The sequence below is a fragment of the Pogoniulus pusillus genome, chromosome 17 (assembly GCF_015220805.1).
Source record: "Pogoniulus pusillus isolate bPogPus1 chromosome 17, bPogPus1.pri, whole genome shotgun sequence".
NCBI classification, from domain to species: Eukaryota; Metazoa; Chordata; class Aves; order Piciformes; family Lybiidae; genus Pogoniulus; species Pogoniulus pusillus.
The window spans coordinates 837,130-852,755 of record NC_087280.1 but is presented as its reverse complement, the minus strand read 5'-3'; the positions used below and the strand labels follow the sequence as shown (position 1 = coordinate 852,755).

Below are 15,626 nucleotides of genomic sequence, written 5' to 3'. Positions count from 1 at the left end.
GCAAAACCTTCTGCTGCCTGCTGACCTTGGGCACCTCTCCTAGCTCCTGATAAAGCTCCTGGCTTGCTGCCCTGCTCCCGTCAGCAGCTGTTTTTATGATCTGAGCTCAGCCGGGCTGGGTTGGGGTGGTAGGGGGGGTCTGAGGAAGGGGATGATGACCTGGTCCCCAGAAAGCCAGGGTGGAGCGTTTGAGCAGCTGTGATGCTGCTTCTCCTCGTGGTCAGAGGGTGGTTCCTGCTCCTTTCCCCCAGGCCCAGAGGGGGTTCCTGCTCCTCTCCTCCATGGCCGAAGGGTGGCTCCTGCTCCAACACCCAGCCACGGCTGCCACCAAAACCGATACCTCTCTTCTGCCGTAAAAAAGGGAAAAGGCAGCTTCTTGTGCTGACTTCCCACTTTCCTTTCCCCTTCTCCCTGTAGAGCCAGGTCCCGGCGGCACCTCCAGCCTCCTAAAAAAAACCCTCCCCAAACCGTGCTGGGGGCTGCAGTGTCCCAGCTCGGGCTGCTCCGCAGGTGGCTTTGGGGGCTCCTGTGTCACCGGGACCGGGGCTGGCTCAGAGCCCGCGGAGGAGGTTACGGCAGCGCCAAGTCCCGCGTGGTCCGTGTCCGACCCCCCCTCCCCCCCGCGCCGAGTCCTCCCCCGGCTGCCGATGGCGGCAGCGGCGATGATCGCAGTGTCCATCCCCGCGGCGGAGCCGCAGCCGGCGGCGCGCAGCCCCGACAAGGCTCACACGGTGAGGGGCGACCGTGGGGGGGGCTGCGGGTGAACGGGGGTTTTGTCCTCCTGCCCCGGGGGTAGGAGGGTCCCCACCGCATGCCTCCGGTGTAGAGGTCGCTTTGCCTGTCCCCAAGAGTCTCTGCTGTCTGGGGGCGTGGGTGTGGTGGGGGTCCCTGTCCACTCGCGTTGGTGTGCGTGGGATCTCTGCCCCAAGTGTCCCCGGGTAGGGTGTGCGTGCGAGTGTCCCCACCGGCCCCAGGGGTTGGAGGTCCCTGCCTGCTCTGGGGAGGGGAAGTGGAAGCCCAAAACTACACCCAGGAGACTCCCCCTTGCCCTGCGGGAGTGTGTTTGTGTCTGCCCCATGGGTTGGAGGTCCCCAAGTGTCCCCGGGAGACCCCACATGCCCCAGGAGCAGGAGGTCTCTGGCCTCGGGTTGAATTCCCTCCAGGGAGCCCCTTGCCCTGGGGGCTCCGTGTTTGCTCCAGAGTGCTGCCATCCTTCTTGGGGGCCGCTGGTCCTGCTTGTCCCCAGGGCAGCCTACTGAGGCTGGGGTGGTGGGGGTGGGGGCGCCTTGTGCCCTTGAACGTGAGAGAGGGAGAGGATGGCCCTGCTCAGGGCATCCCCTCTGTCCCCAGGGGTGGAAGGGCCTTGTCATCCCCAGGGTGCCCCACCTGCGCCGCGGGTCCAGGGGGTCCCCTGGCTCCCAGAAGTCGAATCTGTCCTGGGAGTGGGGGATGAGGACACAGGGGCGGATGGAGGGGATGGAGCTCCCTCTCTGTCCTCACGGGTCCCTGCTGGGAGAGGCACCCTCTGCCTCGGGAGGGGACATGGAGAGGGGGGTTTGGCCCGGGAGGTGCTGGGAGAAGGTCCCTGCCCGAAGACCCTGACCCTTGAGCTGGGGGGAAGGATATGGAAAAGGATGGGGGCAGGTGGAGGTCGTGGCCATGTCTGCCTCTGGGGCCCCATCTGTCCCCAGGTGACCCCCATCTGCCGCAGGGCTCAGTGCTGTCTCCACATTCTCCAGAGACCAAAGGTCCCCAGATGTTCCCCCCAACTACCCACACCTGCCCCGGGGGTCGAGGGTGGGCGAGGTCCTGCCTATCCCAAGGAGGGAAAGGTCCCCAACTGGCCTCGGGGGGGGTGTGGGGGTGTCCCTGCCTGCCCTAGGGTGTCCACACCTAAGTGGGGGGGTGGAGGTGGGGGACTGGAGAGTTGGGGAGTGGCCCTACCTCCATGGCGCCCTCACCTGCCCTAGGGTAGGGTGATCTATCTGCTCCAGAGCCTGCAGGACCCCTTGTGCCCCCTACCGGTGTCCTTACAGCCCCTCGGGGGCTGAAGGGCTCTGCCGGTCCCGGGGGTGTTGTCCCATCTGCTGCTGCTGCTCTGCCTGCTCCCAAGGCGACTCCCGCGGGGCGGGGGGGGCAGGGCTGTTGCTCCCTGTTCTATCCTGGAGGTTGGGGGTCTCAGGCAGTGCTGCGGTGGGGCTCGTTGGAGGTCCTCAGGTGCTGTCTGCAGGTTGTGGGAGGCTCCTTAGTGCCCCGTGTGGGAGGTGCGGCTGGGGCCGCGGGGCTGAGGCTGAGGCTGAGGGGGCGCTGGGCGCAGGTGTTCCGGCTGGAGGTGCGGTGCGGCGGGCGGCGGCACTGGCTGCTGAAGCGCTACAGCGAGTTCCAGGCGCTGCACAGGCAGGTGAGCCCTGGCCCCGCTCCGGGACGGGGGGGACGTGGTGAGGGGGCACCAGCCCCTGGGCCTTCGCCTCTGCGCACTGGGATGTGTCCCTCCCGCCCCCCCTCCATGCTCTACCCCAGATCAAGAAGATCTGCAAGGTCCCCGACCTGCCCCCGCGCCGCATTCCCAGCTGGATGCCCAAGGCACTGGAGCAGCGCCGGCAGGGCCTGGAGCTCTACCTCCGAGTAAGGCCCTGGCCAGAGAGGCCTCCTGGGGGGGGCGGTGTTCGCTTTGGGGTGTTCACCGCCCACCCCCGGCTGCACGGCAGGGTATCCTGTGCCACAACGCGGAGCTGCCCCGGGACCTGCTGGACTTCCTGAAGGTGCAGTGCTGCCAGCCCGACCCCAAGGCCAGCAGCCCCCCGTGAGTGGTCCAAGTTATCCCCCAGGGGGCTGGGATTGTCCTCCTCACTGAATCATTGAGTGGGGTGGGTTGGAAGGGACACCCCCGGCCGAGATCAGCCAGTGCCACGGGCAGGGCACTCCTAGAATGAGTTGAGTGGGAAGGGACCTTGGAGATCATCCAGTTCCAAGCCCCCTGCCGTGGGCAAAGCTACGATGATGATCTCCACTCTTCCACCAGCCCAGGCTGCTCGGACATGCCCAACCCTTGGCACAAGTCCCTCCCCAGGGAGCCCCTTCAGCTGCTGGAAGGCCTCAGCTTTGTTAAGGGGTGGCGACAGGCAGGGGGCTGGCACGTGGCACCCATGTCCCCTCTCCCCACAGCACTGCCAGCTGCCTGCCCTCCCAGCGGCCTGTCATCGGCTTCTGCACCGACCCCTACCTGCGGGCACCGGGCACCGGTAAGAGGCGAGCCTGGGGGTGCTCCCAGCCCTCCTGTCAGCCCCCTTAAACTGTGGTTTCTGAAGCTGCTCCTCTCCTCGCAGCCCTGCTCCCGGACACTGTGCTCAGAGGGGTGCTGCAAGGCCTCTACACCCCTGGCAGCTGTGCCCCTGGCCCCCACGGCCCCCCCCAGCAGCCAGGGCTGCGGTGGTGATCGGGCAGGCAGAGGGGAGAAGCCAGAGGAGCAATCCCCTGCTCTCCACGGGATGGGGCAGAGAAATGGGGTGGGAGAAGCCAAAGGACACAGTTGCTCACCCAGCACCACCCGAAGTGCCTTCAGCAGCTCTGCTTTCAGCCCTGGTACAAAGGGCTGCAGTGGGAGCCGTGGGACCCCAAACCTCTCAGCATCTGGGCGTCGGTGCAATAAATCCCCTGCGCTTGGCCTGCCGATGGCAGCTGTGCTGTGGAGTGCTGCCAACAGCTCCCTGTGTGCAAGGGCACCGCTCACCCCTGGCACCTGCGCACAGGCGGCCTGCACCCTCAGCGAGCTGGCAGGCGACAGCGAGCTGAGGCGAGGTGACACATCTGAGGGATAGGATCCATCCAGAGGAACCAAGGACAAGCTGAAGTGAGCCCAGGCAAACATCAGGTTGATCAAGGTGAAGTGCAAGGTCTTGAGCCTGGGTCTGCCCAACTCCTGCTACCAATCCATGATGGGGATGGAAGTCTGGAGAGCAGCCTTGACAAGGACTTGGGCGAGGGGGGGCTGCAGGTGCAAAACTGGGCACTGAGTGGTGCCAGCACAGAGCCAGCCCTCCTGGGCTGATCCCCAACAGCATGGGCAGGGTGGGGATTCTGCCTCTCTGCTCTGCTCAGATCCCCGCACACAGAGTGCTGGGGCAGCTGTGGAACCCTCAGCACAGCACAGCACAGCCAGGGACCTGTTGCAGCAGGGACACAGGAGGACAGGAGGCCACAGCAGTGCTGGCAGGGCTGGCAGGGCTCTGCTGTGAGGCCAGGCTGAGTTGTACTTGTCCAGCCTGAAGAATGCTTCAGGGAGACCTTCTGATGGCCTTTGAGTGCTTCAAGAGGTGATGAGAGCTGGGGACAGGTATTTGAGCAGGGCCTGTGGTGACAGGACAAGGGGAAATGGTTTGAACTGAAAGAGGGAGACTCACTGAAGAGAAGGAAGGGAAAAGTTTAACCCTGAGGGTGGCAAGAGCCTGTCCCGGGCTGCCCAGAGAGGTGGGAGCCACCCCATGGCTGGCACCATTGCAGCTCAGGTTGTCTGTCAGCCTGCTCTATATGGGCATGTCCCTGCTGCTTTCCCTCAAAGCTGCTCTCCACTGACCTGAACCATCTGATGAGATCCAGGGCGTGCTGTGGCAGGTTGTTGGCTGACTGGTGCTGGGGCGAGGCAGGGCTGTAGGCTGTGCCTGGTGCCCGCATGGCAGAGGCCCTTTACAAAAGGCATTGGTCTCCTTTATTGGTGCCTGTGCTTCTTACAAAAGGCAGAGGCAGCACTGCCAGGCCCCGTCCTGCCGCTGCCCAGCTGACAGCAGGTTGGTCGTGGGGCAGGGTGGCTCTGCTGCAGCTCCCCCACCCCGGGCTGCCAGGGGAATGCTGTGAGGGGCAGCAGGGCAGCCCCAGGCACGCAGTGCCAAGCCCCAGGCGGGTCACTCTTTGGCGATGGCGAATGGCTTCTCCACCTCGATGGTGCCACAGTCGGTGATGGTGACGTCCTTCAGGGGCTTGTCCCTGCTGTCTGTCTTCGTGTTCTCCACCTTCCTCACCACATCCTGGGGAGCAGAGAGGCGTAAGGGCAGGGCAGCGCCGGGCACAGGCAGAACCGGCTGGGCACATGTCAGCCGGCGGCTGCAGCGCTGCCTCCACCCCACTCAGCCCCCCCTCACCATGCCCTCCAGCACTTTGCCGAACACCACGTGCTTGCCATCCAGCCACGGCGTCTTCACCGTGGTGATGAAGAACTGGGAGCCGTTGGTGTCCTTGCCGGCGTTGGCCATGCTGACCCAGCCGGGGCCGTAGTGCTTCAGCTTGAAGTTCTCGTCGGGGAAGCGCTCCCCGTAGATGCTCTTGCCTGCAAGGGAGGGGAAGGCAGAGCTGTGCTCAGGGGATGCTGCTGGCTCTCTCCGCCAGCTGAGGGTTGAATAAGCGGAGTGGAGACTCGACGAGCCATCAGCTACCTGCTACTGAGGGCAGCTAAAAGCCCCCTCCCACCTTGAGCTGGGCAGGAGGGACTGAAGTGGGAGGCTGTGGGAGCAGACCTGGTACGGCCTGAGAGCCCCAGTGCCAGGACGATGAAGTGCAGCAGTGTTTGCTGAGTGCTCCCAGGAGGTCTGAACTCAGCTGCTAGGACAGCAGCAAGGGTGTGTGACACTGGCACCAACCGCTGCAAAGGGAAGTTCTGCTAGTGAGGAGTTCCAGGCCCTCCAGAGTCATAGGGCAGACACTGAGGGGCTGGGGCAGGTCCAGAGAAGGGCAACCAAGATGGGGAAGGGTCTGGAGAACAGGGCTGGGGAGGAGCAGCTGAGGGAGCTGGGGGGAATTGGTGTGGAGGAGGCTGAGGGCAGAGCTCATTGCTCTCTATAGCTCCCTGAGAGGAGGCTGGAGCCAGGTTGGTCTTTTCTCCCAAGGAGTAAGTGACAGGAGAAGAGGAACAGACTCCGATTGCAGCAGGGGAAGTTTAGGTTGGACACAAGGAACAATTTCTTCCCCAGAAGGGCATCCAAGCCCTGGGGGGCTTTAAAAGAGGCAGAGAAGTGGCACTGAGGGACATGGTTTAGTACCAGACTTGGTAGAAGCAGGCGAGAGTTGGACTGGATGATCTGAAAGGTCTCTTCCAAGCAAAACAATGTTTTGACTCTGTGACTCTGGTACCAGCCAGCCAAGCCTGACTGGTCTCATTCTTCCCCAGTACCAAGCTCTGCCTTGAGGCCAGGTCTCTGTGCCCTCTTGTGCGTGCTTGTTCCCACTGTGGCACCATGCTGCAGCTCCACAGTGGTCCCCAGGGGAGGCCAGGCAGTGGGTTGGCAGCATGGTGACTACCTCATTCAAAGGCAGTGGCTGAGTCCTCAAGCCGGTGTGGGCCAATTTACCTCCAGTGCCATCACCACGAGTGAAGTCTCCTCCCTGGATCATGAAGTCCTTGATCACACGGTGGAATTTGCTGTTCTTGAAGCCAAATCCTTTCTGGGATTGGGGGTAGAGAACAGAGAGTGAGGCAAAAGGGCAAGACCGGAGCTCCCTCCACGCAGCTCTGCCCCAGGGCAGGAAGAAGGAGCAGCTCAGGGAGCCAAGTGAGGCCCAACCAAGCAGCCTCTGTCCCCTCACCTCTCCGGTGGCCAAGGCCATGAAGTTCTCCACTGTCTTGGGCACTGTCTTGCCAAAGAGCCCGATGGTGACACGGCCCACATCCTCCTCACCGATCCGCAGGTCGAAGAACACCTTCAGGGGGCACAATGGAGATAGGTTAGGGGGGCACCGTAACAAGAGCCAAGCTCACTCTGCCAGACCAACCCACTCCCTTCCATCTTCCCAAGTCCAGCCAGGCCTAGCCTCCCTGGATCAGGCCTCCTCCACCACTCTGGCTGCTCTCTGTGACACACCCCTTGCCTCAGGCCTCCCCCAGCCCCATCTGGCTTCTCTTCACCCCAGACTCCCCTCATCCCAAACCTTCACTCCAGGTCCACCTCTCTCCCCTTTGCAGGACCCCTCAACCCAGGCTCCCCTCACGCCAGGCTTTAATTTCAGGTCCCACTCACCCCATGCACAGCCCCCACCACATTCGAGCCTGCACTTGGGCCACAGCAACCCCAAGCAACACTACAGGCTTGGGGCAGTGTGGCTGGAAAGCTGCTGGCAGAAAGGGACCTGGGGCTGTAACAGATGGGAGCTGAACGTGAGCCGGCAGAGTGCCCAGGCGGCTGAGCCTGAGCCGGCAGAGTGCCCAGGCGGCTGAGCCTGAGCCGGCAGAGTGCCCAGGCGGCTGAGCCTGAGCCGGCAGAGTGCCCAGGCGGCTGAGCGTGAGCCGGCAGAGTGCCCAGGCGGCTGAGCGTGAGCCGGCAGTGTGCCCAGGCGGCTGAGCGTGAGCCGGCAGAGTGCCCAGGCGGCTGAGCGTGAGCCGGCAGTGTGCCCAGGCGGCTGAGCGTGAGCCGGCAGAGTGCCCAGGCGGCTGAGCCTGAGCCGGCAGAGTGCCCAGGCGGCTGAGCGTGAGCCGGCAGTGTGCCCAGGCGGCTGAGCGTGAGCCGGCAGAGTGCCCAGGCGGCTGAGCGTGAGCCGGCAGTGTGCCCAGGCGGCTGAGCGTGAGCCGGCAGTGTGCCCAGGCGGCTGAGCGTGAGCCGGCAGTGTGCCCAGGTGGCCAAGAAGGCCAGTGGCACCCTGGCTGGGATTAAAAATGCTGTATCCAGCAGCAGCAGGGAGGGGATTGACCCCTTGGGCTGGGCTCTGCTGAGGCCACAGCTCAAATGTTGTGTTCAGTTTTGGGCACCGCAGTACAAGAGAGCTGTGGAGGTGCTGGAGCAGGTCCAGAGGAGGGCAACGAAGCTGGGGAAGGGCCTGAAGAGTAAATCTGACAAGGAGAGACTGTGGAAGCTGGGGATGGTCAGGGTGAAACAGAGGAGACTGAGGACAGAGCTCACTGCTGTCTACAGCTACCTGAAGGGACACTGTGCAGAGGCTGCTGCTGGGCTCTGTTCACAGGGAACTGCAGACAGAAGAAGGGGGAATGGCCTCAAGCTGGGGCTGGGGAGGTTTAGATTGGACATTAGGACACAGTTTTTGACAGAGTGGTCAGGGGCTGGGATGAGCTGCCCAGGGAGGGGCTGGAGTTGCCCCCTCTGGACGTGTCCAAAGTCGTTTGGATGTGGTGCTTGGGGCTATGGCTTAAGGTGAATCTTGCAGAGCAGGGCTCTGGGTTGGCCTCGGTGCTCCTGAGGGGCTGTGCCTGGCTGTGGCTGTGATTCTGTGAGCCTCGCCCTTCCCTCCCAGGCCTTCCCAACCCCACCCGGGCCCCCCTCACTCCGGGCCTTCGACCCAAGCCTCCACTGCCCCAGCAGGGTTCCCCTCACCCCAGGCACCCCCCACACCGCGTCCGAGCTCTGCCCCACTCCCAGGCCTCCCCTAGGGCGCTCCTACCCTGTCCGTCCCCCCGGCCCCACGCCTCCCCTCGCTCCCAGGCCTCCCCCGTCCCATCCGGGCCTCTCTCGCTTCCTCGTCCCGCCTCACCCAAGGTTTTCAGCCTCGGCCTCCCCCGTCCCATCCGGGCTCTTTCCAGCCCCTGTCCCCCTCCTCCCGCCCGGCCCCGCTCCCCACGGGCTCCTGCGGGCCCCAGGCCGCTCTCTCGCTCCAGGCCTCCCCCGCCCCAGCCAGACCCGTCCAGGCCTCCTCCGCCGCGTCCCATGCCGACCTTGGCGGTGACCTTGGGCCCCTTCTTGCGCTCGTCGGCCCGCGACGCGGCGGGCAGCAGGAGCAGAAAGGCAGCGCCCAGCGCCGCCGCCGCCACCAGCACCTTCATCCTGCGCCGCTCGCAGCCCGGCCACAGCGCCCGCCGCAGCGCCTGCATCCGGCCCCGCCCGCCGCCCCCGCCGCGCAGTGGTACGCGCCGCGCCCCCCGCCCCGCCTGCCGCCGCCGCCCGGGCGCGACCAACGGGCGCCGGAGCAGGGGGGGAAGGCGGCGGTGGGGGCGGTGCCGGCGGCGGGCGCTGCGCGGCTGCCACGTTGCCCCTCGCCCGGCGAGCCGCCGTCAATCAGCAGCGGTGCTGCGCTGTGATTGGCCCTCCAGGGGGTGAGGGTGGGGCGCGCCGGTGGTGGGCGGCGGCCGAGGGGCGGTGGGGCCGTGGGCTGCACCGGCTGGAGGGGGCCAGGGAGCGGTTGCGGCTCGGTGCCCATCCTGCCGCGGGCACGGAGACGCCGCGGGCGCGGCAGTGCCCTTCGCGCCCCCCTTCCCGCTGCGAAGATGGAGCCTGTGTCCGAGGCGACCCCCGGGAGGGGGCCGCGGGGAGAGGCGCTGCGGCGCTTGGTCTCTTGCTGGGCAGGGCAGCGGAGCGGGCGAGGCTGTGGAACCGTCACAAGCCGAACCCTGGCGTTTGGGCTGGACCAGACCTTTGAGACCATGGAGTCTAAACCGCTGACCCGGCACTGCCAGGTCATCTCTAAACCACTGCCCTCAGCAGCACATCTTTGACAAGCCTCCGGGGATGGGGACTCTGCTCCTGCCCTGGGCAGCCTGGGCTAGGGCTTGACAGCCTTCCGGGGGAAGAAATTGTTCCTCATGGCCGACTCCAACCTGCCCTGGTGCGACCTGAGGCCATTTCCCCTCCTATCACTTGTTCCCTGGGAGATAGCATCCGCCTGGCTCTGGCCTCCTTTCAGAGAGGTGCAGAGAGGAAGGAGGTCTCCCCTCAGACTCCTCCACACATCTTTTGCTCCTCACAAAATCATGCTCTCGGCCCTCCACCATCTTCGCTGCCCTTCTCTGGACCTGCTCCAGCTCCTCGTTGTTCTTGTAAGTGAGGGACCCAGAACTGAAATGGATCTCGGTGTTCTTCTCCTGGCACCCAAACCTCCACAGCCACATCCTGGGGCGGGTGCCTGCTTCCAGGGCCAGGCAAAGGCAGCAGGTGAGATGTTCCCCTTCCTTCTCAGAGCACAGGTGTGAGATTAATTTGGGGGAACAGGAAACGAAAAGTTCTTTTTAAGGGGAGAATATGGAAAAGGAGGAAGAGCCCCAGCATGGATCCCAGCATGAAGTGTCCATTCTGTGTGAGGGCCTGGTAAGTGGACAGAGGGAGGCAGCTCTCAGGGCATCAGTGGCTGGGGCTGTGTCTCCAGCACCTACGTCTGCAAGTGTGGCTGGCAGTGTGATGTGCCTTGAGGGATCTGTCTGAAAGCCTTTGTTGTGCCTTTCTGCTCGGGAAGGGGACACCTGATGCCTATAGCAGCGGCTGCGGTTGTTGCTCTAGAGACACGGGGCCCCCGCAGCCCCGTGGTTCAGGGCGGGTCACATCCTTGTGGTCCAGGCAGTCAGCAGTTTAGCCATTCTGTTGTGCAGGGTGCTGGAGGTGGGAACATAGAAGATGTAAGGAGATGCCACTGGCTCTTCTGGCCACCTGGGCACAGCCAGCATTGTGCCCAGGAGAGCCAATAGCATCCTGGCCTGGATCAGGCGAGCAGGACAAGGGAGGTTCTTGTGCCCCTGTGCTCAGCACTGCTCAGGCCACCCCTGCAGTGCTGTGTCCAGTGCTGGGCTCCTCCATTGCAGAGAGATGTTGAGGTGCTGGAAGGTGTTGAGAGAAGAGCAGCAAGGCTGGGGAGGGGCCTGGAGCACAGCCCTGGGAGGAGAGGCTGAGGGAGCTGGGGGGGTGCAGCCTGCAGCAGAGGAGGCTCAGGGCAGAGCTCATTGCTGCCTGCAGCTGCCTGCAGGGAGGCTGTAGCCAGGTGGGGTTGGGCTCTGCTGCCAGGCAGCCAGCACCAGAAGAAGGGAACCCAGGCGGAAGCTGTGCCAGGGCAGGTCTGGGCTGGATGTGAGGAGGAAGTTGTTGGCAGAGTGATTGGCATTGGAATGGACTGCCCAGGGAGGTGGTGGAGTGGCCGTGGCTGGAGGTGTTTAAAAGGAGGCTGGCAGGGGCACTTAGTGCCATGAGTTAGTTAATTAGGTGTTGGGTGATAGGTTGGACTCGATGAGCTCAAAACTCTTTTCCAGCTTGGTTAATTCTGTGAGTCTGTGATACTGTGACTGAACCCAGGGACCAGAGAGACATCTTGGGGATCCCTGCATTGTTGTTAGCTATAGATCTCTTCCTCTCCTCACTTTACTCTTCCCCTTTTCTCCTCTCACTCTTTACCTCTTATGGGCAAGCAACAGAGTTTTACATGTGATTGAGGTAAACCCCCTTGCTGTGGTTGCCTGTGTTTGGCACTTTGAGATCACAGTAACAGGTGACAACCAGTGCACTGTTTGGACCAGGACAGAAGCCCAAGGAGAAATTGGTGCCTCCATGTGGGCTTGTAGTGATATAGGATGAGAGGGAATGGATTGAAGCTTGAGGAGGGGAGATTGAGACTGGAGAGTAGAAATAAACTCTTAACGGTGAGAGTGGGGAGACCCTGGCACAGGTTACCCAGGGAGGTTGTGGCTGCCCCCTGCCTGGAGGTGTTGAGGGCCAGGTTGGATGAGGCCTTGAGCAATGTGGGCTGGTGAGAGGTGTCCCTGGCCATGGCAAGGGGCTGGAGCTGGATGAGCTTTGAGGTCCCTCCCAACTCAACCCATTCTGTGAATCGATGAATCTGTGCCTTAGCCAAGCCCCGTCCATGGCTGTAAAGCGCCAAGTGATGAGAAGGTCCCGTGAGGTCCCACACTGGGCAGGGTCCCCGCACAGGAGGGCTCAGAGCTGCGCGCAGGAGGAGAGCTACCAGGGGGGCCCGGCAGCAGCGGAGGAGGTAGGGGCGCGGCTGCCGGCGGAGCTCCCGGAGAACAATGCAGCAGTGCAGTGCTTTATTGAACAAACCCCTCCTCACTTGCGAGCTCAGAGGAGTGCTGGCAGCTGCCGGCCCACGCCGCGGCACGGCCGCCTCGGCCAGCCCAGCACAGCGCCCCCCGCCCCCAGCCCCGCAGCCCTCCCGCCGTGGTGTGCACTAGAGGCGAGGTATCCCGGGGCAGCTTTACTGCCCGCATCCTAGCACAGCGCGGCTGGCACAGCGCGGCTGGCACAGCCTGGCTGGCGCCTCCCGCGCCCCTCCGGGCGCCGCGGGGCAGCGGCGGACTCCGGAGCGCAGCGCTCGCCGCTCGCCGCTCGCTTTGCCGTTCGGGTTTGGTCGTTTTACAAAAAGCCACTTCGCAGCTTTGCCCCTTTGTGGTTTTGTTTGTTTTTTTGAAGAGTCCAACGTCCGATTCCAGTACAAGTGAGCATTCGCAGCATGCTGTGGGGGCCAGTCCTCCCCTGCCAACGCATCACCGCGGCCAAAAAACAACACCGGGGCTGGGTCACCCTGAAAGCGAGCCCCTGGACCAACCCACTTAAAAACAAGGTCAAGAGAGGTTCTAAACAATCAAATACATTCACTTAAAAAAACAGAAACGAAACAGAAACGAAACAAAAACATTTAAGAACAAAACCTGTTGAGATGGCCCCTGTGCCCCCCGCCCTCCCTCGCCCTGCGCACACTCACAGAGGCTGCGACCACAGCTGCTTCCTACCCGCCGGAGGCAGCCGGGAAGGACCGAAGGCGGCAGGAGATGCAGAAGGAATCGAGTTCTGGTGACAGGCACTTAGTGGGGCTCGGGAGGGCAGCGACAGAAGTGTCTGAGGGCCCGGCTCTGACTGCAGCGGGCAGGACCACTCCTGGGGGAGCGCCTGAGCCCTTTCCTCTCCCTCCCAAGACACCAAACCATGGTTTCCTGTAGCAGAGAGGGAGAGCGCCTGCGACAGAGCCACCGGCCAGGCTTCTGGGAGCCGCAGGCAGTGGAGGAGCTGGGAAAAAGGGTGATGGAACACGGCCGCTGTCCCTGTCCTGGCAGGTGCCTGCGTGTGCCGGCGCGGGGCAGGGCTCGGGAGCGCTGTGCAGAAGGCACAGCAGGGCACAGGTGGCTTCTGGCGGGCTCTGCGCTCCCAGCAGCGTCCCTCGGGATAAGGCATGGAGGAGACGCGGTGGAGAACGACAAAGAGTAAGCCTTAAGGGGATCCCAGCCTGGGGGCGAAGCTTTGCTGTCGCCAGCACCACGCCAGCATCTGCCTGCTCTAGGGATGCACCAGGAGCAAGCCCAGAGCCTCCTGCCAGGGGATGATCTTCTGCCCTCTAGGCCTGCTCCTGCCCAGCCAGGGGACAAAGCTCCTGGGAATGCTGCTCCAAGCTATGCAGACTGTCACTCTGAGCTACAGCAGACCACGAGGTCAGTCACTCCCTTTCCTCACAGGGGTTCTGGGGATGAGCCAGGCCAAGCAGTCCCCTGAGCAAACAATCCCAGCCTGGTCACGCATCGCGCAGGGAAAGACGAAATACAAGGAACCTATCTGCACTCTCCCCAAAGGCGCTGGAGCTCTCCCATAGCCCTACCACACTCCTGACAGCCTGGGGCAGCCCTCAGCCTCCTCCCGCTTTGGCCAGGCTGCAGCAGCAGGCCGCAAGATCTCCTGAGCCCTTTGCTAGCTGCCAGCGCGGCGGGAGCAGGGTAGCAGGGCGTGCGGGACGTGCGGCTCCTCTGGCGGGCGGGCAAGGGGACGGGAAGGTGATTCCAGTCAGTCCTGTCTGACCATCTGGAGATGAAATCAGTGTTAAGGCAGTCAAGTATCCTCTCCCCTGCTGAGGAAGCTTCCCTCCTGCTAATGCTTTCTAACAGAGGGTTCACGACCACCCCACCGGAGGGGCCTCGTTGCCCACACCCAGAAACACCTTCGCTTTGGCAGGCCTCCCGGTGACCTTACTCAGATCTACCTCTCCAGCCAGCACGAACTGCTTCCTCCTGCCGCTGCTGGTCACGGCCTGGCTGCTCCAGCTGGCAGGGGCAGGCCGGGCGCAGGACACCACCGTGGGGACATTCACCGGCAGCTGGGGAGGGCGGCTGGAAATTCAAGTATGCTTCCCTCCGCGCACAGGGGGCACCCGGACTGGCATGGGGAGCACGGTGATGCCCTCCGCACCCTGCCACGGCTGCCGGCCTCACACAGCACTCCGCGGGCAGACGTGCAGCTGTGAACGCTAAAGCGGATTAAAAGTGCAACGACATCGGCTTCTGGGACACAATCCACACTGCTCTGGTCCTGGCAGGGGACGGAGGTGCCAAGGGAGCCCGGGAACAGGAGGGGGAAAAAACCCAACAGAAAAAGAACCCTAAGTGGAACAGTAGATTGCAAATGTCTCACAGCTTGCACCTTACAGTGTCGCTGTTCCCGAGGAGCCCCAAAGGGAACCTGTCCTTACAGCTGCAGCAGCCGGGCCCTTCTCCCGTGCCAGCCTCCTGCCCCTCCTGACAACCACTGGAGCCCACCATGAGATTCTTCGCGTGGGTAGGGAGGGAGGAGGCCAGAGGAGCGGAGAGCAGGGGCGGGCGGGGAAGTGAGCAGCACTAAGCGCACTGCTCAGGTCCGCATGAGCGATGCCTTCACCGTAAACAAGGGCAGGGGGGGTCAGCCAGCCAGCCCCCCCCGGCGCCACCAAGACCTGAGCCAGCCACAGTCCTGGTCCCAAAAGGAGCTTCAGGCTTGGAGTGAACGAGGGAGACCGTTCAGCAGGTCCCTCCCCGAGTGGTTTGTTTTGGAACGTTTTCTTCTGTTTTTGGTTTAAAATGTCACTTTTAAACTTTTTCTTTCCTCTCCTTTTTTTTTTTTCCGTTCTCTCTTCCTCCTCTACCTCCTCCTCCTCCCTCCTACAGAGAAGGCCCTTCCAGTGAGACAGGGCAGGAGCTGCAGGCACGGCGGTCCCTGCAGGGCCCAGGAGGTCACTTGCGGCGCTGAGCTGTCTTCTTCCGTTTCCTCTTAAAGAAGCAGCAGCACCTGGGGCACAAAGGACAAAGCAAGTCAGCTCCCTGCCCGCACCCCGGGAAGGTCCCCCAACACCCCGGGAAGGTTGCCCTGCCCCCCTGGGCTTCCCACATGCAACAGCACCTTTGTGCAGTTGGCCCCGGGCCCAGACAAGGGCTGGTGGGCAAGGTGGGCAGCCGCTGGTGGGTACTTGACACCACCAGCCCAGGCAAGCTGGCAGCACACCTGTGGGAGGGTGGCACTACCCAATAGCTGTGGGTGCTGGCAGGCTCCCAGGGCTCGACTGGGGCAGAGCACAAGGAGTGAAAGAGGGATCCAGATGCTCTGCTCCCTCTGGTCAAGCTCCGGAGGAAGCAGAGCCTGGCGAGCCTTGGCTGCTGTGCCCAGCCACGAGACACAGGGCTTGCACCACCGGCTGCTAAAAGGACAAACTCCAAAGAAATCTCAGCCCAGGGACCAGGTTTCTTTGCTGAACCTTTCTGGATAAGCAGAGCTTTCACCTTGGATAAAGCACTGGGTGCCAGCACGCAGAACCCCTGCTTCTTCCCTCAGCCACCGCGAGGGAGGAGCGCAGCGCCCAGGGCAGAGGGGAAGCAAGAAGGATGGAGAGTGGAGGCTGAGGTGGGGGGAGAGCACCGGGCACAGCTGAGCCCTGAAGCAAGGTGGTGCCTGAGAGCAAGTGCCCAGGCCATTTAGCCCTGCCAGCTTCCTACAGGGCGACCTGGTGCTGGAGGCACCTCTGACTTGCTACCCTCAGCCTGTGACGAGGAATCCTCTGCACACAGCAGAGCTCCTCTGGGACTGCTGCTCCCTGCTGGGCTTTTCTCCTCCCGTTCCAGCCATCTCCAGGGATCCTGGGTGATGCTACAGGCTTGCTTTGGCAGGCTGCCGAAGGGGCACCTGACTAAG

At 63.2% G+C, this 15,626-nt stretch overlaps 3 protein-coding genes across 9 annotated transcripts in view; 1 reads left to right on the top strand and 2 right to left on the bottom strand.

Annotated features, from left to right (window-relative positions):
- Nucleotides 1–50: 50 nt before the first annotated feature.
- Nucleotides 51–14,540, top strand: SNX22 (sorting nexin 22). Of its 4 annotated transcripts, none has more exons than XM_064157162.1 (6): nucleotides 51–731; nucleotides 2,318–2,401; nucleotides 2,521–2,625; nucleotides 2,709–2,803; nucleotides 3,166–3,242; nucleotides 12,117–14,540. In XM_064157162.1, the coding sequence occupies exons 1-6, from the start codon at nucleotides 648–650 to the stop codon at nucleotides 12,143–12,145; spliced, it is 474 nt and encodes a 157-aa protein (XP_064013232.1). In that variant the 5' UTR covers nucleotides 51–647; the 3' UTR covers nucleotides 12,146–14,540. The 4 variants fall into 4 exon arrangements, with proteins under 4 accessions (XP_064013232.1, XP_064013230.1, XP_064013229.1 ...); XM_064157160.1 differs by lacking the exon at nucleotides 12,117–14,540 and adding an exon at nucleotides 3,327–3,670; XM_064157159.1 differs by lacking the exon at nucleotides 12,117–14,540 and adding an exon at nucleotides 3,309–3,670.
- PPIB (peptidylprolyl isomerase B) lies at nucleotides 4,683–8,834 on the bottom strand. Its single transcript, XM_064157157.1, has 5 exons — nucleotides 8,648–8,834; nucleotides 6,574–6,687; nucleotides 6,339–6,432; nucleotides 5,136–5,320; nucleotides 4,683–5,021 (listed from the first exon to the last, which is right to left on the bottom strand). Exons 1-5 carry the CDS (start codon nucleotides 8,801–8,803, stop codon nucleotides 4,899–4,901), a joined length of 672 nt encoding a protein of 223 aa, XP_064013227.1. The 5' UTR covers nucleotides 8,804–8,834; the 3' UTR covers nucleotides 4,683–4,898.
- Nucleotides 12,082–15,626, bottom strand: part of CSNK1G1 (casein kinase 1 gamma 1) — a 91,139-nt gene continuing 87,594 nt past the window's right edge. For all 4 annotated transcript variants that reach the window (XM_064157152.1, XM_064157154.1, XM_064157155.1 and 1 more), the window contains one exon: nucleotides 12,082–14,729. In XM_064157152.1, coding sequence (XP_064013222.1) covers nucleotides 14,675–14,729 — 55 coding nt within the window. In that variant the 3' untranslated portion in view covers nucleotides 12,082–14,674. The remainder of the gene's footprint in view (nucleotides 14,730–15,626) is intronic.